The 26,409-nt window shown below is 37.5% G+C and overlaps 1 protein-coding gene across 2 annotated transcripts in view; it reads right to left on the bottom strand.

Moving 5' to 3' along the window:
* Positions 1-955: 955 nt before the first annotated feature.
* Positions 956-26,409, bottom strand: part of LOC129872837 (lon protease homolog, mitochondrial-like) — a 36,886-nt gene continuing 11,432 nt past the window's right edge. For both annotated transcript variants that reach the window (XM_055947752.1, XM_055947753.1), the window contains 10 exons: positions 23,520-23,691; positions 21,548-21,672; positions 15,873-16,003; positions 15,685-15,789; positions 15,361-15,474; positions 11,995-12,162; positions 4,109-4,210; positions 2,875-3,114; positions 1,634-2,143; positions 956-1,350 (listed from right to left, as the gene is read on the bottom strand). In XM_055947752.1, the coding sequence (XP_055803727.1) occupies positions 1,189-1,350; positions 1,634-2,143; positions 2,875-3,114; positions 4,109-4,210; positions 11,995-12,162; positions 15,361-15,474; positions 15,685-15,789; positions 15,873-16,003; positions 21,548-21,672; positions 23,520-23,691 (1,829 nt within the window). In that variant the 3' untranslated portion in view covers positions 956-1,188. The remainder of the gene's footprint in view (positions 1,351-1,633; positions 2,144-2,874; positions 3,115-4,108; positions 4,211-11,994; positions 12,163-15,360; positions 15,475-15,684; positions 15,790-15,872; positions 16,004-21,547; positions 21,673-23,519; positions 23,692-26,409) is intronic.

Here is a 26,409-nt window from a genome sequence, read left to right as displayed (position 1 = left end):
GGATCAAGATAGGGTGGAAAATTTCAGATTTAGACCAAAGAAGAAATCCTTCGTTGTTCATGGTGGTACCTGAGAACATTTTCTATTATTCCATTGCGACATATTTGTATGTAATAGTTCCTAACCACACTGTTAACATTGCTACAGCCAAAGATGTGATTTATGTTCCCTGGCCTGGTTATATCAATCATGTTGCCCCTAGATTGGTTTCAATCAATCTACACTATGTATCGGAGGCTAAGGTCTATATCCTCCTCCGTGTAATTACTATTTTTGGAATGAGCAGGTTGGAGTCATGCCTAACTCCTCCATCGCAAAGATGGAACTTTGATTAAAAAAAAGTAGGTGGAAGATAAAACTCATTTACTTCTTTAAGGAAAGAGACCTCACTCCTCAAGGGTTACAAAATTGACAAGACGAGACACGGCAATATCCCTCCCAACTTTGTCCTAATCAACTGATGGTAGAACATCACCTATGTTGAAAGGGAAGACAGGTAAAAAGTTTGTACTAATTTTCAAACAAGAAGTGAGACCTTGGGAAGTAGAATGTGAATTATTTTTTGGGGTTTGGCTACTCTCAACTGTTCTATCAATGCCAATTTAACAAATTAATCGATGAAATCATCAGTGTCAATACTTTTCATTTGTAGCAGAATTTAATCGTCGATACTGTACTATGCAAGTTACAATTAAAATAGAAAAGGAAAGAGAGCAAGACAAATTGCAGTGTCCAAAAAAGACTACACACATCAATACTAGCAATGCTTGCACACTGGTCGCTGATTAGACAGCTAACAAAAATAGAACTGCGTACGTCAACAAAATCTGAAATAAGGTTTCTTTTGTGTTCTCTGGTTCTTCCCTTCTTTTGTATATTGGCCTGTAAGATCCAAGAAAAATAAATCCCTATTCAAGAAACTTTAACAGTAGGTGGAGTCTAGTAAATCAGAGACTTCCGTCAAATCTTATCTTCATTCTTGGCAAAAGGTATAATCCATCTCCTTGAGATTTATGAATTATGTGATACAATGGTGTGAAATAAAATAATCAAAGTTGCTTGTTGTGACAAGGGGGCAAAACAAAACATCTCGGGGGCATAAGGACTGGAATGAATGAGATGGCGAACTCGACCTACAACTGGACAATTTGTCACCAAAAAGCAACTTAATATTCTATACTCTAGCTGTCAAAATGCCAAATCATATATTTGTTTGTAGTCATCCACAAAGTGTACATCAAGGCCTTCCTTGACATTAGGAGCCAGCTCGTCAAAATCTCTTCGATTAGCTGAAGGGAATATTATAGTTTTCACATCACTTCGTCGTGCTGCTATGGCTTTCTCCTTGACCTAGTATTGAACCAAAAGGGTAAAGAATTTGTAAATTCAACGCACTTCATAAGATGAACCCAACAAGGCAGGGTCACAATCATTTTCCAAATGCTGCTACACACTACTACAGTTTTGAAACTTTCATTATCCTTTTAATGATGGCCAAAATGAAAAGACCACTCTTATTGTGCTTACACACATGCATGTAAACACATAGGGAAACGGGAAAATAATCAAAGCATAAAGACCATAAAAGACAAAAATCAACGAATAATAGAAAGAATAAGATTTGTAAACATACCCCCCCAATAGGAAGAATTTTTCCAGTTAGCGTGACTTCCCCGGTCATTGCCAGGTAAGGTTTAATAGGCTTTTTCATGGCAAGAGACAACAAGGATGTTATCATAGTACAACCAGCACTAGGGCCATCCTTAGGGGTAGCACCCGCAGGAACATGAAGATGAAGCTTACTATTCGCAAAGAAGTGGTTATCAGGCTCCTTCTCCTGCAAAATGATCCTGGCAACCGTATGGGCAATTTGGGCACTTTCTTTCATAATGTCGCCTAGCTGTCCTGTTACATTGAGAGCCCCTTTTCCTTCTCCTTGCTCCACCAGAGACGTTTCTACATAGAGTGTTGAGCCACCCATTGAAGTCCAAGCAAGACCCATCACAACTCCAACTGGGGTCTGATCATATATGCGCTCAGCATGGAAAATAGGTTTACCAACATAATCAGCTAGGTTTGGTGAGTCCACGACCACTTTTTCTATTGTTTTACTTGCTTCACTTTCTGTAGCTTCATTAACTTCCTGAGTATCCAGTTAAGATCACAACCACCATAACCAAAATTCAGTTGGACAAATACAATGATCATTAAATAAACATAGATTATGTAAACCCAAGTATAAATCATGCAACATAAGAAAAAATGAAGGATGTTATTCACTAGCAGCTTAATTTGCAGAATTCTAATTTTTTCTCTCAGTACAGACAAATATGAGGGGAAATATAACATCAAACATATCAAAGTATGTGTGTGCGCGACCTGTTTTATGTTGAAACAGGCGAGTTTAAGCAAGACATCCAAACTTTTTGGCCTGACTTACTAAAATGAATTAGACTATCAAGTATAATTAGTCAGACTGAAGAAACCTCTCCATCCCCAAAGAATTTGGCTTTTAAATCATTAATCTGATTAGAGTGTATGATAATGCAAATCGCATAGATACCTTCTTAAGATACAAGTCAGAAGTAGTCGTACAAATGAACACCAAATGCTTTCCTTGCTGGTTTGGTGTTATATAATTGTCAGATAAGTAACTTCTTACATTGCATCTATTAACCAACATTTAATCAACATGACATAATAAGACAAGGTATAAAAGACACATCTTCTGTGCATACAAAACTAACATATTTATATCTAAAGCATAGATGAAAGCACTCAAATACATTGTAGCATGCATAATTGCAACTGGCAAGAATCACCTGAAGTACAACAATTAGCCTTATATAATGCCTTTTAATTTTTTCCATTTACCTGTAAATGAGTATCTTCATCAGTAGACATCTGCATTTGGTTTACTGGGGCTTCCAGAGCTTCAGCATCATTTTCAGAGGGCTTGTCATCATTGCTACCCTCTACAGACTTAGCTCCAGCCTGAGTTTCTTCCTTAGACTTGATTTCATCTGATATATGGACAGATTCTGCTTTTACCTCATTTACCCCGGCATTCTGGGGCTCAATCTTGCCATCTTTCCTAACAAGCTTTAGAGCTATCTGGAAAACAAGAATAGAATGTGAGGACTGAGAAGTATCAGAGCATGAAAATGATTTCCAAGTGTTTGTGTTGCATTACATTAAAGGGAAAAGGGCATGATATACCCCTCAACTTTGCTATTTAGAGTTGATATGCCCCTCGTTATGAAAGTTGCCCATATACACCCTATAGTTATACCAATGGCTCACATATATATACCCTTTTTCTCTAATGGAAGTGAAATTTTTTATTTTGAATCAATTTTTTTTAAAATAATAATTATATATGGGGGTATATTTGATCCTTCTCACATTTTTAACTTTTTTGTTACAACGACTAATTTGAATTTATTATTTTGATGGGCAAATTTATTTATGTTTCACTAATTTTCTTGTAAAATTTATTGTAGATGCCGCAATGTTTTTGCAGATACAAAAACGAAAATACAATATAGCGCTAAAAAGTTTTTAATTACAATATAGCCGCAAAAAAATTAGTTTTAAAGTTTTTTCTTACTTTTTTCTCTTAATCATTCACACTTCTTTATTTTTATTATTCTTATTTTTACAGTAGAAAATGAAAGAAAAAAATGAAATAAGAATAAGAAACTCAAATAATGATAGTCAAATAAGTCAAAAAACAATTTATGTGTGAAAAAGATTAAAATATACCCTGAATTTTTTCTAGAAGGATCATATATACGCCTACATGGATTTTTTAAAAATTTTAAAAAAAAACTTGAACTAATTTTTCCACTTCCAGTAAATGAAGGGTATATGTGAGCCACTTTTGTATCAGTAAGGGTATGTGTGAGCCACTTTTGTAATGGTAAGAATATATATGAGCCACTTTTGTAACGAGAGGTATATCAGCTTAAATGACAATGTTGATTGGTATATCAGACCCTTTTACCCTACATTAAATAATCATCACTTTTCTTCAAAAGTTCACTAGGCATCAAATTCAGACAATGCAACTAAGATGTTTTAAACAAAAGAGGACAGATCACAGAACCTTGCGATAAATTTTTTCAATTTGCTTCTGCAGATTGCGAACACCAGCTTCTCTGCAATAATTTTCTATTAAAGCGAGAAGAGCTGCATCAGTCACTTCAACCTGAAATAAGGAATTCATGAAACCAATATCATTAGCTTATTTGCAAGCAATACTTTAGTGTAACTTGTGTACATGAAAACCAATATCAAGGCATCAACCGGAAGTACTAAAATCACATCCACTAACTGTCACGATAATTGTACATGTTGAAAGATTTAAACCAAACATCAACAATTCATCCCTTCAAATTTTGCAATCAATTATGTTTGCACACTTAATTCTCCAACTTGAGTTCAAATGCTCTACATCTGAGAGACTGCCAGTTAGCACATGAAAAGCCTGAGAGAGAGAGAGAGAGAGAGAGAGGTGGCATATACACGAACTCAAACTCTGCATCTTTTCCACTTGATACCATATCAACTAGAACAATTTACAGGAGTATCCGGAAGTTGGCATTTCCAGCAAAATGGTACCCACAGTCATTACCTAATCCTGCTGTGTTTTCCATTAGATAAGCATAAAGCTACTACCACTACAACAACAAACCGAGTGAAATCCACAGGTGGGGTCTGGGGAAGCACAAAGCTACTACTATGTCATGAAAAAAGTACCAGCAGCCTACAAGATGCTGCTTTAAAATTTGAACTCCTTTTATCCGCTCTAGAAGGCCACAACCAACAAAAGGTATCCATAAGCCCTCCCAGATATCAATTGATTAACTTCTGACGCCTATATTTAACGTGGAAAATATGTTCCGTTTTCTCTTAACCAGAGAATCATATGGCATTTACCTCAACTTCTTTTCACCAGAGATTCATATGGCATTTACCTCAACTAAAACAAAAATTTTAAAACCTAAATATAAGGTTCCCCGAATTACATCAATCTCATCTTTAAGACCATGGGAGAACATATCTACTGCAGTCATCATATAATAGAGATTGCACTACCACAAGGGCACTAACTTCAATTGCTTTTTTCCCCGGGATAATAATGGTGTCTAGGCCAACTTGCACGCACCTCGATTATTCCAATTGATACTTGCATCCCCCTTCAATTACCTTATTAATCAATTAAAACCCACCCAGCAACCATTCAAGCACGATAAAATAGTTTTACGTCCACAGTCAAAGTAGTCTAAAGCAAAAACCAAAGAAAAAGCTGGTTGGGGCTCTAAGGCCTATGCCTTAACAAAGAGAAGTACTAATGAAAACAATAACATGCAAAAGCTTAAGCCTTAGGTCCTTAAAAATGCTCAGAGGCACGTTTTCAAAGAATAACTTTTCCTAGGTTATTCTTACCAAGTACCATCTTTTCCAGGAATGCTAGCCAGCAACATGGCTGGGACTTAATTTGGTTTTTGTGATAATTGTTAACAACTTTTAATTTAGATGGAAGACGACATCATATATTTCACAGTAAGTTTCAAATCATATGATATCTCCAGAAGGGCCGGAAGAGCTGAGTGATTCGTATGGACGGAAAGAGAGCAATTTTTTATCAGGAGAACACCCGTCAGCAAGAAGATAGAATATGATGAGATGGAACATCCTTCAGCAAGAAGATAGAGTATGATGAGATGGCTTTGTGAGTCGATGAAGGAGGCCTCGAAGGTCAAAGGTAACTATGTGAAAAGATGGAAGTTCCAGGATCGTTTGGCTGAGTACTTTTGCACAAGAAATTACAACAAATAAGACAGTTATATAACAATTATCAGTACACAAGGAAGGAAGAGATCAGTTATTATCATCCCTGAATTTAATACAGGGTGGTTGGACATTGCATTAAAGATAGGAAGGTTCATTAATCACAGTCACAACATCCCTATTACAAAAAAATAGACAATATGGGGGAGGACAACTGTACTCAGATACAGTCAAAATATCGAAGGGCTGTCCCAAGAAAATGAATGCAACAATGGTTCTTGAAGAAAGGGGAATGATACGTGTCAAAGGAAAGCATAATCTCAACACATAATGACTCACTAAGCAAGAGTTTGGTGGGCAGTCTACCAGAAGAAATTTCAGACAGTCCCGCTCTGTCTGAGATTCATCATGGTTGGATGAGCAATAGTTGGAAGCAGTAAGGGTGGGCGTTGGATTTTTCGGTTCGGTTCGGTTCTTGGGTTTTCGATTATGGCAGTGTACCGAACACCAAGCAATAGTTGAAAGCAGTAGGGGTGGGTGTTCGATTTTTGGTTTGATTCTTTAGTTTGTGGTTATGGCAAAGGGTGTACCGAACACCAAACTGAATTATTTTGGCTCAGTTCGGGTTTTTCAAGTTCGGTTGGTTTTTTTGGGTATGGGCCTGATTAATGGGCTATTTTTCAGCTTGTAAAATGGGCTACTTTTAAATTTAAAATGGACTATTCTCAGCTGGGCTTTGCTTCAAGAGAAAATCAATAGTAAATAATATTATATTAATCTCCAACATTGACCTGATGACCTCTCATTATTAGAATTAATGTGTATTTTTGTCAGGGTTTTAGCTTGTAGGGTCAGTTCTGATAGTTATGGAAAATTGGAAATGCAGTTATATGAAAGGCAGAACGCAGAAGCACTAAAGCAGCAAAGCAACATTATTGTTTATGCCACTAAATAATGAGAAAGTAAAAGAGAACATTAAAACTGCATTGCGTTAATTTTCTTTATCGAGTAGTTGTAGAAGAATAGTGTATAACTGACCAAGCCTAAAAAGTAAAAACAAAACATCTTGTCCTGCTTGGCTTTGTCAATTCAGGGGTTAGGAGCATATAATTCAGTTCTTCGGTTAAACCAGAGAACTGGGACCCTATAACCGAAAACCAAACCGAACACCGAATTTTTAGAAAAATTAAACCGAAACTGAAACCGAAGAACCAAATTAATTCAGTTCGGTCCGGGTTTTGGTGTTAATGCCCACCCCCTAGGGAGCAGACTCACAGAATCAATATTTATGAAATGGGGCACAACCGATTACTCTTTGAATTCCCATTGAAGCTGACTGCTGAACAAGTTATGAAAGGATGGTGGAGCTGGAAAAGACACAAGTTGATCCTTCAAGTGTGGTCTCCGACTGTGGGTTCAATTCCAAGGCACTCAAGGGTGGACCAGATCTGGATTAGACTGGTTGGCCTTCCTCATCTATGGTCCCAGTAAATCTTCAAGGGAAATGGAGATTATTGAGGTGAGTGGATACAGACGAAACAAGAGGAACTGAAGAATCACCTAAAATAGGCGTGAGTTAAGAGGAATTTTTTTTTGTGTGGGGGGGGGGGGGGGGTTGGGGGGGGGAGGAGGAGGGGTCAAGTGGAGTGTGACGGAATCATCTCGGAGGTCCTTGTGTGGTGTGAAGGCCAGTGAGAACTTCCACCGGAGTTATTGCTAGGGAAAAGATGAAGGACCTCTAGTAATTAGAGGGTGCCGAAGGTACAAGGAGGTGGGCTCAAGGTGATATAAACAGGCGAGAGCATGTGGGTTGTTCCAACGTAGTGATGGCAATTGGGGCAGGCAAAGCTCTTAATGGGGCAAGGTAAGGCAAGAGTTAAATGGGGCATGGCAGGGTGGGGCAGGGCAATATTAAATTTGCTAGATGTTTAAATGGGGCAAGTGATGTGTTTTATAGAAAAATGGCCCATGCCCCAAAAGTTAGCTATTTTTGCACCAATTCCTCTACATTTGATTCTTTATTCTCTGTGTTTCTTCTAAAATAATACAGTAACATATTTTAGAAAATAATTACATGTCGTAATAATATTATAACTCCTCACCAAGAGAAAATTAGAAATTAAGTAATACACAAATAACTGGAAAACAATGATTATCATGATTGTGTATTTATATATATGTCAGTTTAAAATGTGCAATTAACTGTACAATCATTAGCATCTTTCCCATTATTATGGGTATGTCTGAGACTTCACTTCAAATCAATATTCACTTTACTAAGAAATTCACTACTCTATGTAAACTATAAAATTAAAATTATGAAATTCAAAAGATGTTGAAATTCTTCATGTATTAGATATACACACAATAAATAATCATGGGTTCTTTTTTTTGTTTATTTTTTTCACCATTTACATTTATGAATAAATAAATAAATAAAGAATTTATTAATGTTGAAAGATTTGGTTGAGAAATAATAATTCAGGAGCCCAAGCAAAAGCATTAACATCAGGTATCAAATCAGAGAGAACAGAGAAGACTACAAAGCTGGAATTCTTAAAGACAGATTAAAGTGTGATTGTCAAAGACATTAAAAAAATAAATTGAAAGAAGTATTTATTTTGAAACAAAAATATAGAACATGTAAATGGGAGGTTAAACGGGGCAGGGCAGGACTAGAGCTAAATAGGGCGGTGACTTAAACAGAGCAGGGCAGGAGAACACTTTACCTGCCCTGCCCATTGCCATCCCTATTCAAACAAGACAGTTTCCTAGGCTGTTACTGTCACATAAGATTGCACGTGGTAGTGATTTTACCTAAATAACCCTGTAAAAAGGAATCTCTCTTTTACAATATTGAGCCCATACCTATTGGCCCAATGTATATTGATTCAAGTGAATTAAATCCCAGCTACTTGGAAATCAGAACTGACCCATTTACAGAGGAATTAAAGCCAGCATATGCTCGAGAAAAGAGGAAACACATGTAACTGGTTCAACAATGAAAATTGTCGAGGAAAGAATAAAGAAGCAGATATCAATTATCAACAATCAAGAGAGAATGAATCTTCACTGCATATGATCAATAATAATGATGAACAGACAAGCGATACTCGGGGGCAGAAAAATAGACATGCATGCACAGGACATGGACAAAGCAGTAGGTTGGCCAATTGAAGATCCCACTCCTTTAAATTCCTCAATTCTAGAGGATGAAAAGGATATTTGAATTTGAAATATCTATATAGGTATACCAGAATATTTTCAGGCTTGGTAGAGAATTTTGGGGTGATGTTTCAAGGGTGTGAACGAGAAGGTTTTGAATTCTACATGAATATTGATGGTAAACGTCATAGCAATGTGGGTCCCTCAGTGATACAAGCAGTGAAAACTCCAAAGACAGAGGGTCTTAAGAATGAAGAGATTGGAGAATGGAAGTGACTTTAAGAGCAATGGTAATAGAAGCAAGGGAGATTTAGCATCACAAATATCCAATGACCGTGAACATTGTAACTTGGAATGTTAGGATTGAATTGTCGCGAGAAAAGGCTGCTGATCAGGAATATGGTATACAAATGGAAGGATGATGTGTTGTGCTTTCAAGAATCTAAAATTGAAGGGGAAATCACTGGCATTGTAAGAGAGGTGGGATAACAGATGAGTTAAAAACTTGGAACTATTGGCCAGTAGAACAAGAGTGGGAATCCTAATCTTATGGGACAGTAGGATTTGGGATGGAGAAGTTAGCAGTTTGGCGGCTTATTCTATCACCTGTAAGTTCACTGGAAAGACTCAAAAATTTGCTTGGCATCTTTCCCGTGTTAATGCCCCGAATGATAGAAGAGAGAGGGAAGACGTATGGTGGGAACGTGCTAGTGTTAGAGGCCTTTTCTCTGGTCCATGGGGCGTTAAATAAGTTAAGATTCCCTTTAGAAAAGAACTGTAAAGGAATTACCAGAGCAATGAAGGATTTTTTAGAGTTTGTTGAAGACAGAGAATTGGTAGATTGACAACTATCAGAGGACAAATATACTCGGAGACAGGGTGACAGATGGGAAAGTGCAGCTAGACTCGATAGGTTTCTCGCCTCTATGGACTGAAATGAGTGTGTCAGGAACATTAAACAGTTAACTCTCCACAGAGTTACTTATATTAAAATGTGGTGGCTGGGAGCAAGTCAAGTCCTATTTCAAATTTGAGAATTGGTGGCTCAAAATTTCACTGATACCATGTGAGAAAAATATTATTGAATTGTGTTTCTACATTATTACTTAGACCCTACTTATAGACACTACAATACAATCCTTTACCAAGTAGGATATTACTCCCTTTGTCCCAATTTATACGACTTACTTTCCTTTTTAGTCAGTCCTAAAAAGAAAACATTTCTAAAAAAAAATTGACAATGGTAATTGTTTCTATTTCTGTAAAACAGTACATAGGTTGTACTGAAAACCATATTTACATAAGGAAACTCTAATACAACTGACCTATCCCTATAATGAGTCTAAGACATCAATGATAGAGACAGTATCATTAGAGTAAATTTGATTAAACCAAAAACACAGATTCAAAATGCAATTCAGTTTGACTTGTTGCATACTACTCTCTCTATTCTCAAAAACTCTAAGGTTCCTCTCTTTCCATATTGTCCACCATATAGTGACAGGAACAATTCTGCAATTACTTATGTTTTTTGCTTGTGACCCTGCTTCTTCCCAGCTATATAGAGCCTCTGAAATTCTCCTAGGCATGGACCAGGAGATGTTTCAAGTCTCAGGAACAGATTCCACAACTGGCCAGTGACTTTGCATTGGATGAACAAATGATTGACTGTTTTTGCAGTTTTCCCACAGAAAAAACATCTAGAGCAAAGTGTAATTCCCCTCTTCATTAAATTCTCCTGTGTCAACACTGCATCTTTACCCAGTAACCACACAAAGCAAGCCACCTTTGGCTTTCCATATATGTCTCTAAGGCCATTTAAGTAACTGCAAATTTTGATGGTTCAGCTTTCTGTATGCTGCACCTACTTTAAACATCCCTTTACTGTTTCCCAACCACTGCAATCTATCCAGTCCTGTTTCCAGACCACTAAACTGATCAATGCTTCTAAAAAATTCTGTTGCTCTTGGAATTTCCCAGTCATTGAGGTGCCTTCTAAATATAAAATTCCATCCTTGAGGAGTCCATAAGTCAGATATAGTACTTTGTTGCTGCAGAACTAAACTGTAGATGTCAGGGAAGAGGGTCTCCAGATTTCCTTCTGCATGCCAATCATCCTTCCAGAATCTAGTTCTTAAGCCATCTAACACTTTGATCTTGGTGTTTGGTTTGAATTCATTCCGAAGTACTCTAATGGATTTCCACAAGCTAACCCCATAAGGGGTGGTAACCTCCTTTGTCATCCAACTATCACTCTCTTCATATTTTGCCTTTATGACTGAGCCCCACAGATTCTGGTTATCATTTGAGTACTTCCAAAGCCACTTCATCCTTAAAGCTTTCATTTCTAAATTTAGTAACAATTTAATTTTAAATATTCATTTTACTCTTAATGAAATGATTTCTAACCAAACAAATATCTATGACTCATTTTAGACCACAAGTTTCAAAAGTTTTTCTTTCTTTCTTAAACTCCGTGCCAAGTCAAACTAACTCATATAAATTGGGACAAAAGGATTATATACTATTCATATTCCTATTCCTATTCTATGTAGGATTGTATATACCTATTCCTATTCTAATACAACAAAAAATAACTATAAACACAAACAATTATTTGGAGAGAGAATAAAATTACAACAATTTAGTGAAATATAAGAAGATTAAACCATAGCAATCAAGTTTAGAGATCATTTTACGTTTCTGATTAAGTTTAACAGACGTAGTTTTATGTTTCCTGGAGCTAATTTTTTTATACCAAACTTTTAGTCACTTGTTCATAATCATAAAAATTCATCTGCAACGTTTTTTATTTTAACAATTAATATATTGGGTTACCAACTATATTTGATGTTTGGTACTGTTCTCTTAAAGAAAGAGCATGTGGGGGACTGAGCACATGTCTTAGCACTGACAGACCTATGTCTGCTCAGAGATTTCAAAAATTGGAACCGAAAAATATGCACAAAACTCAACTGATAAATGACTCGGGAATAAATGAGATGCAACTAGGGACGTTTCACTGAGACATACCTGTTCGGGCTTGATCCCACATGTTTCACGGGTACTTTTTTCCAAATAATCCCTGGCTATGTGCCGTTTCTCATCAGTAATGTAACCAGCGATTGCAATTACCTCCATTCTATCCAAAAGAGGATTAGGTATCATTTCCAAGACATTGGCTGTGCAGACAAACAAAACCTGCAGTTACAAAAAGGAAAAATCAGTATCAACATTAGATTTCACATTCAAAAAAGTCCATGCAGATTGTTGTTCCTGTTTAAAGTTTAATAATATAGGTAACTGTATTAAACAAAGATGATAGCAAACAAGGCTAGAAGGAACACCAAAGCTCCGATTTGTTTTCCATTTTTGGCATGAAAAGGGATTTTATAATCATAATTATCCTTTGGTTGAATTTTATAAGTTCCTTCAGGTTCATATATAACTCAACATCTATAATTCAAGGTTTTGATCTTGCCTCCCTCCCCATAACCAAGTCAAATCTACAACAACAACAACATACCCAATGAAATCCCACTAAGTGGGGCCTGGGGAGGGTAGAGTGTACGCAGACCTTACCACTACCTTGTGGAGGTAGAAAGGTTGTTTTTGAAAGACCTTTGGCTCAAGTACGTCAAACCCAAGTAAAAAAAGAAGGAAAAAATGAGGAAAGCATGACAGTTAATAAGAAAAGCAGTGTAAAGTCTACAATAAAGACCAATTACAGCAGTAAAATAGTGTGGGAATCGAAACATAATAAACAACATATGGCCATAACTACACGGGTATGACTAGTACTACGACAAGCACTAACAAGACTAAATGTTCCAAGGCAAGACAATCTACTAACCTTCTACCTTAATACGCAACCTCCACTCCTTCCTATCTAGATAATGTCATCAGTAATATGAAGTTGAGTCATGTCATGTCTAATCACCTCTCCCCAATATTACCAAAATATAGAAAGATGCTTTTCTTTTAACTATGCCATTTGGAAATATAACACAAATATTTACCATCGCGAGAAGATATAGTAGCAGTAAATTATCACAGTCAATGATAACTACAAATGAAATGGTACGCAAATATACCCATCCACTTCTCTCTCTAGTCATGTCGCTGATGTGCTGATGTTTGTTAAGATAAAATGAAACATTGCTGCTAAGAATAAAGTTGTCATTTTTAAATTAAGGGACAAATCTTTAATCAATAGGTAAACAACAACATACCCAGTGTAATCCACAAGGGGGTCCTGGGCAGGGTGGTGTGTACACAGCCTTATGTTTTCAATAACCCTCGGCTCAAGTAAAGCATATTAAAATCAGTAAGAAAGGAAATACAATAGTAAAAAGGTCATGTAGAAAATAATGGAGAAAAGGACAATAGCAATAACAAATAATACGACAAACGACGCAAAGGAAGTAACAGGTAATTAAAAAAATATTCAAGAATTAAATAGTATTAGAGTAATAATAATATTACTGGTAAGGAAAACTAGACAACGCTCTACTACCTATTAATCTTCTACCCTAATCCTCAACTTATCCATACCCACCTATGTCCTCAAAAATCTACAGGCGTATCATGTCTTGTCCAATCACCTCTCGAATACATCTTCAGCCTGCTCTCCTCAAACCTACCATAACCAACCCCTCAAACCTCGTCATTGGGGCATCTCTGCATCTTCTCTTCACATACCCGAACAACCTCAAGTTTGTCTTCCTCATCTTGTCCACCACGGAGGTCACTCACAGCTAATCCAAAATATCTTCACTCCTAATCTCATCTCTCCAAGTGTGCCCACACATCCATCTCAATATCCTCATTTCTGCTACTTTCATATTCTAGATGTGTGAGTTTTTTATTGGCCAACACTATGTAAACTACAATTAGTTTAATCAATAGTTAATGTCATGGGCCAATATTTTCTTTGCATAAGAGACGCACAAATAGCATGTGCGGAGCCCGTAGTCCCTCCTACTACCGGCCAACCAAGGCTTCTCGATATGATTCGGTGCATATGGCGAGGCTTAACTTAGAGGCTTGCCTCAATTTTGCCGCCCATTTGGTGGCTGATGTCATAACCCTGACATGCTATCAACTCTTGTGGCACATCTTCATATGTTGGATCTTGTCTATGCGCCCTCCCGGGGTTGGCTATGGACATACTAGCCCTTGCCTAGAATTAAGCAATGCTCTCGCATGCACAGTTCTATCCTCAAGCTTGACACTTACCTTGTGCATGCACACGTAGCTTATGCTTAGCCCGATAGTGCAACATCCAATCCTTGGCCTTGGTCATGTGCGTCTTCCATACCATACCATTGGATGTCTCATGGCATTGCCAAGAATAGCCCATGCAACATACATTCATCTCACATGTTGCAGCGTCGCCCCACAACTGTACATCTAGGCCAACGGACCCTTGCTTGCCTTGAACCCAGCCAAACTCACAAGTCAGGTCATAAGGCTCTAGAGAGTCTCCCTCGACCACTCAATCGTCATGGCGGTCTTCTTCCATCAAAAGGGCTACGCGCAGGGCCTAATCGTTCCAAATATCAAGCCTCTTGCACTCGTTGGGCGCCCAACACTGGCCCTAAGCGACGCGCCATCCATAGAGTACCCAAACTCATATAGATAGCTTAGACATTCCTCAGAGATGCCCACGTAGACTCTTGCAATTCCCCTCAACGAAGCACACTTGGGGTGGTCACTGTCAACACATCTGCGAGGGATGGTTGGTTGTCACCATGCTTCTACTCATATAATCTTTAAAGAAATAAACTCGAGTATCAGGAGTAGACATGTTTCTGCTCAACAATTATAATGGTCCTTTTTTATCCCATCGAACTCCAAATCAGATGTCGTTTGTCACTAACAACTCCTCTTGACTTCCTTCCCACCTCCATGAAGTTCATCCTATTGCCACACTCATGGAACGAGTTATTGCCTACAAAAGCTTCAGCTAATTACGACAATGTCGCTGCTCCTTGGCTAAGTTAAGACCATAGGTAAGCTAACTTTAAATGACACCAAACTTGGTAAGCATATATAAGAGCATTCTACGAACAAGGCTTTCAACTGGAATCCCTAGATTCCAACTTTAGCAGGAGAACATGTGGCACTGACATTTGCCTCTTGCCATGCCCTTTCGCCCAATACTCCTACTTCATCCCCTCGTCAGCACATGCCACCTAAACAACTAACAGTTGTGCAGCCTATTGGGGTGCACTGCAATGCTGGTGTTTAGCACCCAAAGCGAAAGAGCATAATGATATTAGATATTTGCAAGATTTTACTATTACATTAGCCATTCATCAAATGGTTTTAGAGGCATTTCACAAGGGCCAATCAACAGACACAATAATCTGATAAATGGACCTGGAAACAACTAACCTTTGATAAATCAATAGGGACATCAAGATAATGATCCAAGAAATTTGCATTCTGTTCTGGATCGAGAAGCTCCAACATAGCACTTGCTGGATCACCAGCATGTCCCCTTCCCAGCTGCCATAGAAGCAAAAATACAGGGCAATTACTAAAATTAATCTATAATTATTGCAGAAGAAATCCAATCAACACACAATAAGCTCCTGCTCAAAAATGCTTCCTTGTAATCATCAGAAAAAAAGAGATTAAATGGTGAAAAAGAACATAGAAGTCTATCATAGTCAAAGACATACAACTGAAGTAGTAACTCTGCAAACCATAAAATACCTTATCAATTTCATCTATCAAAACAAGAGGATTAGCTGTTCCCACACTTTTTAAACATTGTACCATCTTCCCCGGCATGGCACCAATATAAGTCCGTCGATGTCCCTTGATGTGTATTCCAAAGTTAGTCATGAAAATTCAAGATTCTGTGCACCACAAAAAAGCGAGCTGGTCAGATCTTTCCATACCTTTATTTCAGCAACATCAGACAACCCTCCAACAGAAAATCGGTAGAACTTGCGGTTCAATGCACGTGCAATTGAACGACCTATACTGGTTTTGCCCACTCCGGGAGGGCCAGAGAGGCATATGATTTTCCCTGTTCAAACAAAACAGAGCAATGAGTCTGTTTCAAGTACCTGACTCACATTCATAAATTAAACTGAGATAAAACAGGTGCAGTACACGTGAAAGATAGTATCAGCATATGGGATTAATATCATCACTTAAATCTGATATTGTCCTAGCTACGGTGGAAGGGCATTTTTCTAGAGGCCAATTTACCCTTCGTCTTAGGATCATATTGTTAATACCCATACAAGTATCTGTTTTTTCTCCACAATTCATAGTTCTCAAAGACTGTCCTCTAAAATAACCATATCTCAAGTTCAATGTTACACAATGTTTTTGAACCTTTTGTGGACATTGTCCATCTTGTGAAAAATTTTGAGTTCGTATCCCCTTGTTCAACCATAGCACCGTGGATCCTTGTCTCCAAGCAATTTCCTCAAATCTGGCTATCTCCTCAAATTCCATAGATAGATTTGACACTGGAAATCCATCATCAGAGAGACTTCTCAACTCTTGTATTATGTCAAGATTGGTCACTAGTATCCCAAAGAATAACAAGATAATAAAAGCATGATGAACAAAAATGATGTGTTCCAAGTTTCCTGCGTTACTTTATGATTATGTTTCATGCCCTTCTTTCATGAGCTTTATTGTTTGTCACACATTATTTCTATCTGCCTTATCACAAGAGTGCTATTTCATGGTACTCACATCCCTTTTGTCGGCGGCGCTCCATTTCACGATGCAGGTTCTGATGCTCAAGTTGGCAGACATCCTCGCTAGGCTTCTACATTACACATCAGCTGCTTTGGGATGAAAAATCTAGAACATTAAACAATTTATTTTACCTAGATTAGTGTCGGACTGTAGACCTAGAGGCCATTTGGATTGGCTTATAAGCTGTTTTCAGCTTTTTTTGAGTGTTTGACTGACCAACTTAAAGTCATTTTGTGCTTAAAATAAGCCCCAATAAATAGTTGGGTTTATTTGGATGAACTTATTTTAAGCAGCTTATAAGTTAAAAAAAAAAGTAGGTTAAGTCAATCTAAACAGGCTACTATTCAACTTCAAGTTGTACATAGGTGTTTTGGGTATGTTGGGGCCCAGTCCTGAACCGTTTCCAGTGATGAAATGTCCAAATGTCCAATATGCTTATGTTTTGTTTCCATACTATGTCTTGTGATCCATGCCGTGCTGGTCTGCTCAGTCAATTTAAAGGCACTGGGTGCTAGTCCGCCCCACCAAGGTTTGGGGCATGACACCCATCATCCCTCATCCTCACTTTGAGACCATCTTCCCACCACTAGTTCATAAATTTGAAGTAAAATCCTTCGGCAATCAAGTCTGCACATTGAAATTGAATAGGTCTACGGTCTGACACCAATCTAGGAAAAATAAATTGTTTGACGTTCTAGATTTTTCATCCCACTCTACAAAGAACGGAAATCTATCAATCCTAGAAGCAATTCTTGTGGTTTTTCCCGTCATCCATGCGAAGATTCCGCAAATAAAGGGGGATCAATTAGCTCGAGGTTATTAATGATCTTTTTGAGAAATCAGACATGGCGTTAGAATAAGTACTATGCTCCTTTAATCAAAATACTTAGTAGTATTGAAAACACCACATCCCATCCATGAGACAAACTTTTGTGCCCTATAAGTTCCTACCAAAGCTCCATTCGTTTTTTTTACAGGTTGAAGCATGCACCCCAATAAGAAACCAGGTTAAGTTTTGAGCTAGGACTATCATCTAGCATGAATTGACTGTTGACCACGTAGTCTGTCGCCAAGCCCGCCTCTCTCTCCGTTCTTGCAGGCCATTATTCTACAGAACCAGCATAGCTCGCAGACGAGCACACTAATGAGGCCTTGAGCCGGATAGATGAAGATGGGAAGGCCAGACTTCTACTGTCTCGAAGTCTTTGATAGAAAGAATGATTGATTGCTTGAATGCCGGGCCATCTACTCCCGAAATCACCCCGGTCCGAACCCTCTCCTAAAGAAGTGAATTATTGATCGATCAACGGAGCGGAAGTCATAAAGGAAATCCAACTCCCAGTCTCATTTACTGCAGCAAATAGAAAAGAAGGGCAACCGGAAAGCGAACCCGCCCCAGCAGACCCAATTTCCAAAAGATGCATACTAGCTCCCATCCTTCACTCTCTTGTCCTATGTTATCAATATGCCCCCTCTAGTTTCACTTGCTTCTTGATAAAAATAATTGACCAACTAGATCACTATAATTGTGGTACTATGCTGCCCACATAACCATCAAATTTAGTATTTTGTAGTACTACTACTTCTGCCTTCCATCTAATTATCAGTGCTTTCACAACAAGCCTTAAGACATTTGTGTCACTATAAATCAAGAGATTTTCACACTGTATAATAGTTAGGGAAAAACAATTACCCACTTTAGACCATATTTGAGTTTATTATCCGATTTTAGCTATCACCAGCTTCATCAAGAACAATTACTAGGTGGGTTCACAATGAGAATGTCAAGTTTTAACCAGCTGCTTTGAAGAGAGTTCTGGTGCAGGTTAATGGACTCGGTGAAAAAATACTGATTTAATGTTTGCACAAAAGACAATTTGGCAATAGCACTTTGAAAATAGAACTCAAGCATGTTCCAACCTCCGGTAATTTGCTGCACTTTATGGTTTTCCAGGATAGCTTTGGCTTTGGGTAGTAGCATTGACAATCATTGTTTGTTAGTACGTATTAAATGTGATTATGATTTTTATCTTTAGATACTTAGAAACTGATTGAGAGTGATACCCATATTCATCATTACAAATTTAAATATTGTTGGGTGAATTAAAGTGAAAAATTTAAAACTCCATTGTTGTAGTTCTTAAAAGCTTAAAATTCACAAATGGGTTTTGGATTTGTTGAAATTTTTAACAAATTGATTATTGTGCTTCGTTGGTGCATTTTGAAGACTTGAATGTTAAATTACTATAATACCCCAACTTAAAACACCTAATTTAGAATATTTTCTATATTTTATATTTTATATATTTAAATATATTATAATATATTAAAAGCAAACACTTTTTCACACAGAGGATTGTGACTTTTCTGAAGAGTTGTGACCTTATCGAAGGGTTGTGACTTTCTGATAAGGCACAATAAGCACATGTTCATACTACCCTTTGTTGGCTATAAATAGAGGGGTTTCCTCACATTTTTAAACTACGAATTTTATTATAAGTTTTCAGTTCTTCTTCTTCTTCTTGAAACACCCAATTTAGTATATCTTCTATATTTTAAATTTTATTTATTTATATTATATTATATCATATTATTAAAAGTGGGCACATTTTCGCATTGAAGGATTGTGTCTTCTTCGAAGGGTTGTAACTTTTCAATGAGTTGTGACCTTTCCAATAGGTTGTGACCTTTCTGAAGAATAGTGACTTTTCTGAAGAGTTATTACTTTTCTGATAAGGCACAAAAAGCACTTCTCCATATTATCCATGGTTGGCTATAAATGGAGGAGTTTTCTCATATTTTTAAACTATGAATTTTCTATGTTTTCTATTCTTCTCTTCTTAAAAACTCAAGTGTGATTTGTCACCGTTGAGTGAGTTCGAAATTCAGTGGAATTTGAACACCCCCTAACTTGAATGTTAAATTATTATAATACCCCAACTAAAAACACTCAATTCAATATACCTTCTATATTTTGTATTTTTATTTATTTATTTATATTATTATTTATATTATGCAAGAAGGAAAGCTTGAAATAACTGGTAAAGTTGCTGTCATGTGACCAGGAGGTCACGGATTCAAGCCTTTAAAACAGCCTCTGGCAGAAATGCAAGGTAAGGCTGCGTACAATAGACCCTTGTGGTCAGGCCCTTCCCCGGACCCTGCGCATAGCGGGAGCTTAGTGCACCGGGCTGCCCTTTTTTTTTATTATTTATATTATGCAAGAACTCCAACAATACAATAATAACTAAGCAATGAATTATAGGGGAGGGAGGAGAAGGTATATTTGAGAGACCAACAAAGAGATTTTAAGAGTGACTTTTTTAATTTTTACATATCATAATTAATTTTAAAATGAGAAAAAAGATAAATGTAATTGAAGGTCATAGAGAGGTGTCACATCACCTTATCTATATCTGACTTCAAATTATAAATAGGCATAGATGTTTTTGAATATTGATTTCACAACTTTCAGTATGCACACAGTTAATAATCATGAGAAAGTTCACATCCATGATGAATAGGAACTTATACTTTATTATTTCATTTATAATCATTTACTTAAATTCTTGATTTAATAATATTGACATTATTATAAAAATAGTGTGCTATATGATTTGCCATTCACGTGCAACGCATGTGCATCAAAACTAGTTCTTGTATAAGTTTGTAGGAGACCAAACCCAACTTATTGTACAAGTTTGAATAATTTTATATAACATTGTAAAAATATGTATAAACACCTCTTATACACCTTGAAACAAAGTTGACACATTACCTACAGTAAATGTATAAACTTGTGTAATGTTGTATACCATGTGTTTAGACATTGTTGTGAAAAAAAGTTGGACTCATAAACTAAAATTATGGCTACGTGAGTGTGTGTTTGTGTTGGACGGTATATTATTGGGAAAAAAATAATTCATTAAGGATAAAATAAAATGAGAATTTTGAAGTTAAATCCTTTACAACATACCCAGTAATCCTACAAGTGGGGTCTGGAGAGGGTGAGGTGTACACATACCTTACCTTGATTTGTGGGTAGAAAGGTTGTTTCTCGATTCAAGAAAAACGTTTTCCAGAACATGATGTGAAAGAAATGCAAGAGTAAAAGCTATCATGAAAATATTGAAGAAAGAAAAGTATTGACAGTAAAAATATCAAAGACAACCAAAGTAGAAAAACAATAGTGATAAAATCGAAATATAAGATAACATGATAACAATAATACTAGAACCTTGCTCTACCACTTGGAAGAGAGAAAACGCTCAACTATCTACTAACCGTTTATCCTAATCCTACACCGTCATGCTCTCCTATATGGGGTAATATACTCGGTGAGCCGAAAATGTGTCGTGTCTTATCTAATCACCTCTCCCCAATTTTTCCTCAATCTAGATCTACCAATCCTCAAACCTATCACCGCCAACCTCTCACACCTCCTCTTGGGGCATTTGTGTTCCTTCTCTTCACACGCCCAAACCATCTCTCTCTCATTTCTCGCATCTTGTCCACCACGGATATGCACACACATCCATCTAAGCATCCTCATTTCTGCTACTTTCATCTTATAGACATGCGAGTTCTTGACTGACCAACTCTCCACCTCGTACAACATGGCAAGTTTAACAACCACTCTATAGACCTCGGCTTTAAGTTTCGGTGACACATTCTTTATCACACTGGACATCATACGCGAACCTTCATCTCAAAAAATTTAGAAATATAAAAAGGTGGCATTCTTTACCAGAAAGATTAATCACATTAATTGGGACAAAAGGAATATATGATTATGGCTTAATCTTGAGGGTTATTATTTTCAAAAAAAATAAAAAATAAGATGGCATTTACCAACCTTGTGAGGTTCCTCTGAGTTTTCCCACTGCTATAAATTCCAAGATCCTTTCCTTAACATCAGTTAACCCATAGTGGTCTTCATCAAGAATTTTTTCTGCCCGTAGTACATCAAAGTTCTCATCACTGCATTTTGGATCACATAAGAAGAAAAATTTTAGGAACCTGCTAACAACCATGGCAAAGAACAAAACTATAAAGCCAGGTCCAGCACCATCCACAAACATGGACTATGACAAATCAAGCTCCAAACTTATGCTACATAAGGAGCCCATCATCTTACAATCCAAATCTTGCTCTCATGAGTGTGATTCTTTCTAGTGATAGACCCTAGAATCCGTATAAACTCATAAATTGGGATGCCAAGGAAGCATCATCAAAGTAAGAAGCATGGCATGTGAGAACCCAAATAAGGAACAGAAGGAGAAAGAAAAGCTGGAGGACGATTCAATATAGGCAAGTCAAATCACTAGGCAATAAGGTTAACTTGGAAGCCTAACAAATTTCAAAGAATAGTATTTTTACTTCTTACTAAACGATGATTGTCTTTAATAACATTGTACGTGATGTCATGCCTACCTATACAATGTCTTTATTGCTAATCCCTGCAAGTGTTGTGAAGAGATTGGATGCACTTAGAAGGAACTTTCTTTGGCAAGGAAATAGAGACAAAAAAAAAGATCCATCTGGTGAGATGGAGCACAGCTGCGCAGTTACAGCTAGTAACTGAAAGGGGTCTTTAAGATCGGGAACTTGAGAGTCCAGAATCAAAGCCTGATGAAGAAATGGTTATGAGAGGTTTTCTAACGAAGAATTCTTTGTGGAATGATGTTATCAAGATAAAATATGGGATGGATGGAAAATGGACAACTAAAGTCGTGAACAACCCCTTATGGGGTCAGTTTATGGAAATCCATCAGAAGCTTATGGCCTAACTCATAAGCAAATCCAGCTTCAAAGTAGGAAATGAATGAAGACATCCTTTTGGAAAGACAACTCGCTAGGCCAAAGATCACTGAAGCTGCTCTTACCTGATATTTATCTTGAATTAGCAGCAGGGAACAACTGCGGGAGGGATCTGGTTAAACTCATGATCGAATCATAATTTCAAAAGACCGTTAAATGACAGGGAGATTGGCACGCTGACAAAGTTTACTACACCCAAGATACATTCAAAGAGATTTCTGCCACTGAAGATGGTAATTTTGGCTTGGGAATAGACAAGGTGAATTTTCGGCTACGTCAACTTAATAAGGAACTTAACCTTCCAAATAATTAGATTGGTTGTTGGCCTTGGAAATTGATATGGAAAGTGAAAATTCTATACAAGTTGCTTGTTTCACTTGGCTTTTGCCCCCCCCCCCCAAAAAAAAGAAATAAAATCTTGATTCTGGATGATCTCTTTTTGCACTGTAGAATGACAGATTAATTACGGAAGAGTTCGGTGGGTCATGCCAAGAAGAAAATTCATAAAGTCCTAGCATGTTGGAATAGAGATGGCAGCCTATCCAGTTAGAAAGAGAGATGGAGGATTGTCCCAGATAGCATTTGGTGGACAATTTGGAAGGAGAGATACCAAAGATTATTGAGGACAGCAACAGTTCTATACAGAAGCTGAAGATAAATTGTCTATTCTTTTACTATTTTTGGAGTAAACAAGCGTATTTAGAAGATGTGGAGTCTATTTTTGATGTATTAGACTACTTGTGAGAAGACAAAAGTGCTAGGAACTCTAGTTGCACTTCACTCTTTAATTATGGAAGATTACACTGCTTTGTGTAGTCCAGTTTATATATATACAAATATGTTACCTTCTCAAAAAAAATAATCACACTTCCCATTTTGTTATTCTGTTAAGTCAGCTTCTCTCGAACAGATTCCACTATTACAGCTAATCAAGAATACAGATAACATCAGTTGAACTGAACCAAGACAATATAAGGTATAATAGACAGTCAAGATAGGCAACAAACCTGTAACTACCCCATGGCAAAGCAGTCAACCAATCAAGATAATTACGTGTCACATTGAATTCACTTGAACTAGCTTCCAGTAGTTGCAGTTTTGTAAGTTCTTCTTCAATAACTTGCATAACATGAGCCGGTATTTTTTCTTTGTTAGGCTCCAGCCTTTCCCTAAATTTTGCTGCAGTAATAAACAAAGGTAGTGTCACACCATTAGATGTAATAAAAAGGAAACAACAAACTGTATGTCCAACCCCTTAAAGCAAGCCTAGTGATAAGGTAATTTCTTCTCTCAACTTCAAAACCAAAACCAGGTCCATCCAAAATGTTGCAAAGTGCGGCTTGACTATATCTTTGTGTAAATTATTGACAAATGAAAGAATGAAAACCACATTTTAGAGTACGTGTATAGTTCATTATCACAAAAAAAGTGGAAGAAGCCTGTTTAAAACCCAAATTATAAAGGAATTCCCACAAGGACCTGAGCCTTTCATTTGTGATATGAACTGCTGGGAAAAAAATACAGGAAACTACACACTCCTCAACTGATCAGAATCTAATTGAGGAAGCAAAGGAGGGAAGACTCATTCAGCAACTTTATAAAAATGGGACCCGACAAAAAGGTGCATGCAGAAGTAACACCACAGATTTCGGAAGAATTGAACGAAGAAGAAATCAAATTACAGGGGCAGAATAGTTCGAAACAAATCACGATTCTGGGGGACCCAACCTTTTTCAATGCGATGCTTCGGAATGCTGTAAGGAAGTCAAAGGCAAGGCAAACGAATGGGTACAGAATAATATGTTGAGGCTGAGCAAGGAATTTGGAGTAGCTTTCGAGGGGTGCACAGAGGAAGCTTTCAATCTGCTACTTAAAATTGATCAGAGGCGGCTCAAAGAATTAACAACAATAGAAACCATTTCGGTGATTGGCGATAAGCAGATGGTACCCAAAGAAGTAAGAAATCTTATCTTTGATGTTAACTACAAAGATAAGGATTCTAGGAGTGAACCAAGGAGTAGAGGGAGAAATGCAGCCTCTCATTTATCATGAAGCTATAGATTTTTTCATGGAATGTGAGGGGGCTCAACATGGATACTAAAGAGGAATTTAGGAAGGAGTAGTAGAATACAACAAGAGGAGGGTGGACATAATAGTGTTGATAGAGACAACTTAGTGGAGACGTAGGTGACTATCTACAGCAATTGGGGGGTGGGGGTTGTAGTGGAGGGGGGGCAACAGATGGATAGGAGGAATTTGGGTAGAATCTTTAGGTAGTAAGGGGGACATACTGATAATGTGGGACAAGAGAAATTAGGAAGGGGAACGAGTAGAAAACGAGTAGAAAGTGGCAATCAGAGCACTACTTGCAAGATCAGTGGTTTAAATCATGAACTCATCTGGTTTATAACTGCAGTGTATGCATCTTGTGATAGGATTGAGAGAAAGGAACTGTGGGAGGAGCAGGGAGCAATGAGGAGTTTCTGTGCGGAACCTTGGGTGGTATGTGGGGATTTTAACACCACAAGGTTCCCCTCAGAAAAGACTAATTGTAGCAGAATCTCAGGGGCTATGTATGACTTCTCCGGTTGCATAGTTGCATTAATGAACTGGAACTTGTGGATCCTCCTTTATTTGGGGGATCCTACACATGGAGAGGAGGGGCAAATCAGAGAAATGCCTCGGAGATTGACAGATTCTTGTACTCTTTTCCTTATTGAGAAAGATTCTTGCACTCTTTTCCTTGGGATGAGATTTTCACCCAAATTAGAAAAAGTGCGCTGCCTACCTTGGGTTCTGATCATAACCCCATAGTACTGACTTGTGGGAATGAGCTTCCAAAAAATCTTACTTCAAGTTTGAGAAGTGGTGGATAAATGTGGAGGGTTTTAGGGATAGAGTTAAGGAGTGGTGGGGATCCTTCAATGTGACAGGCAGTCTTGACTTCATACTAGCCTCAAAACTGAGTCTTCTAAAAAAGAAACTCAAGGAGTGGAGCAAAGAGCATAGAGGCAACTGGAGGGTCAGAAAGGAACACATACTAGAACAAATTAGCAGTTTTGAAGACACTCAGGTGCACAGAGCACTAACAGATGATGAGCAGCTTGTGAAAGCTCATCTAGCAATGGAGTATGAGGAAGTTGCTAGAAATGAGGAAATTCACTGGAGACAGAGATCCAGAATTGAGTGGATAAAGAATGGGGACAAGAACACCATGTTCTTTCACAGAATGGCCACAGCCCACAAAAGAAAAAACACTATAGAATCCTTAATGATCAACGGAGAACTGTCTTCAGACCCTGTGTAATTAGAACTGCAATAGTGGATTTTTATCAAATTTTGTACAAAGAGACAGAAAGCTGGAGACCTTCCTTGAAAATACTGGATGTTACTGAATGTTCAAAACAATCACAGAAAGAGGAACAAATATGGCTGTCCAGGCACTTCAAAGAGGAGGAAGTTATGGAAAGAATAAAACAATGTGCGGTTGATAAAGCACCTGGACCAGATGGCTATACAATGCCCTTCTTCATTGCTTTCTAGGAAACTATCAAAGATGATGTGATGCAGACTTTCCAACACTTCCATGCCCATCAAAAGTTTGAGAAGAGCTTTAATGTCACATTTGTAGCCTTAATTCCTAAAAGGGAAAAGAACATTTATACCCCAAAAAGGGAAAATATTTACCCTTAAATGCCTCATTACTTTCATACCCCCTTTTTATTTTAAAATGGCATAGATTTATTTTAAAATTCGCGCGCTAACGTCCCACCCTATATGATACCGATAGGGTATCAATATACCGACGGAGTATCACAAATGATTAAGCTCAATCTTATATGATACTGATATGGTATCAATATACCAATGGAGCATCACAAAGAATATATTTTCTAC

Source organism: Solanum dulcamara, chromosome 11, assembly GCF_947179165.1.
Source record: "Solanum dulcamara chromosome 11, daSolDulc1.2, whole genome shotgun sequence".
Classification (NCBI taxonomy): domain Eukaryota; kingdom Viridiplantae; phylum Streptophyta; class Magnoliopsida; order Solanales; family Solanaceae; genus Solanum; species Solanum dulcamara.
The sequence above is the reverse complement of the archived record's forward strand: the minus strand, read 5'-3'. Positions and strand labels throughout refer to the sequence as shown.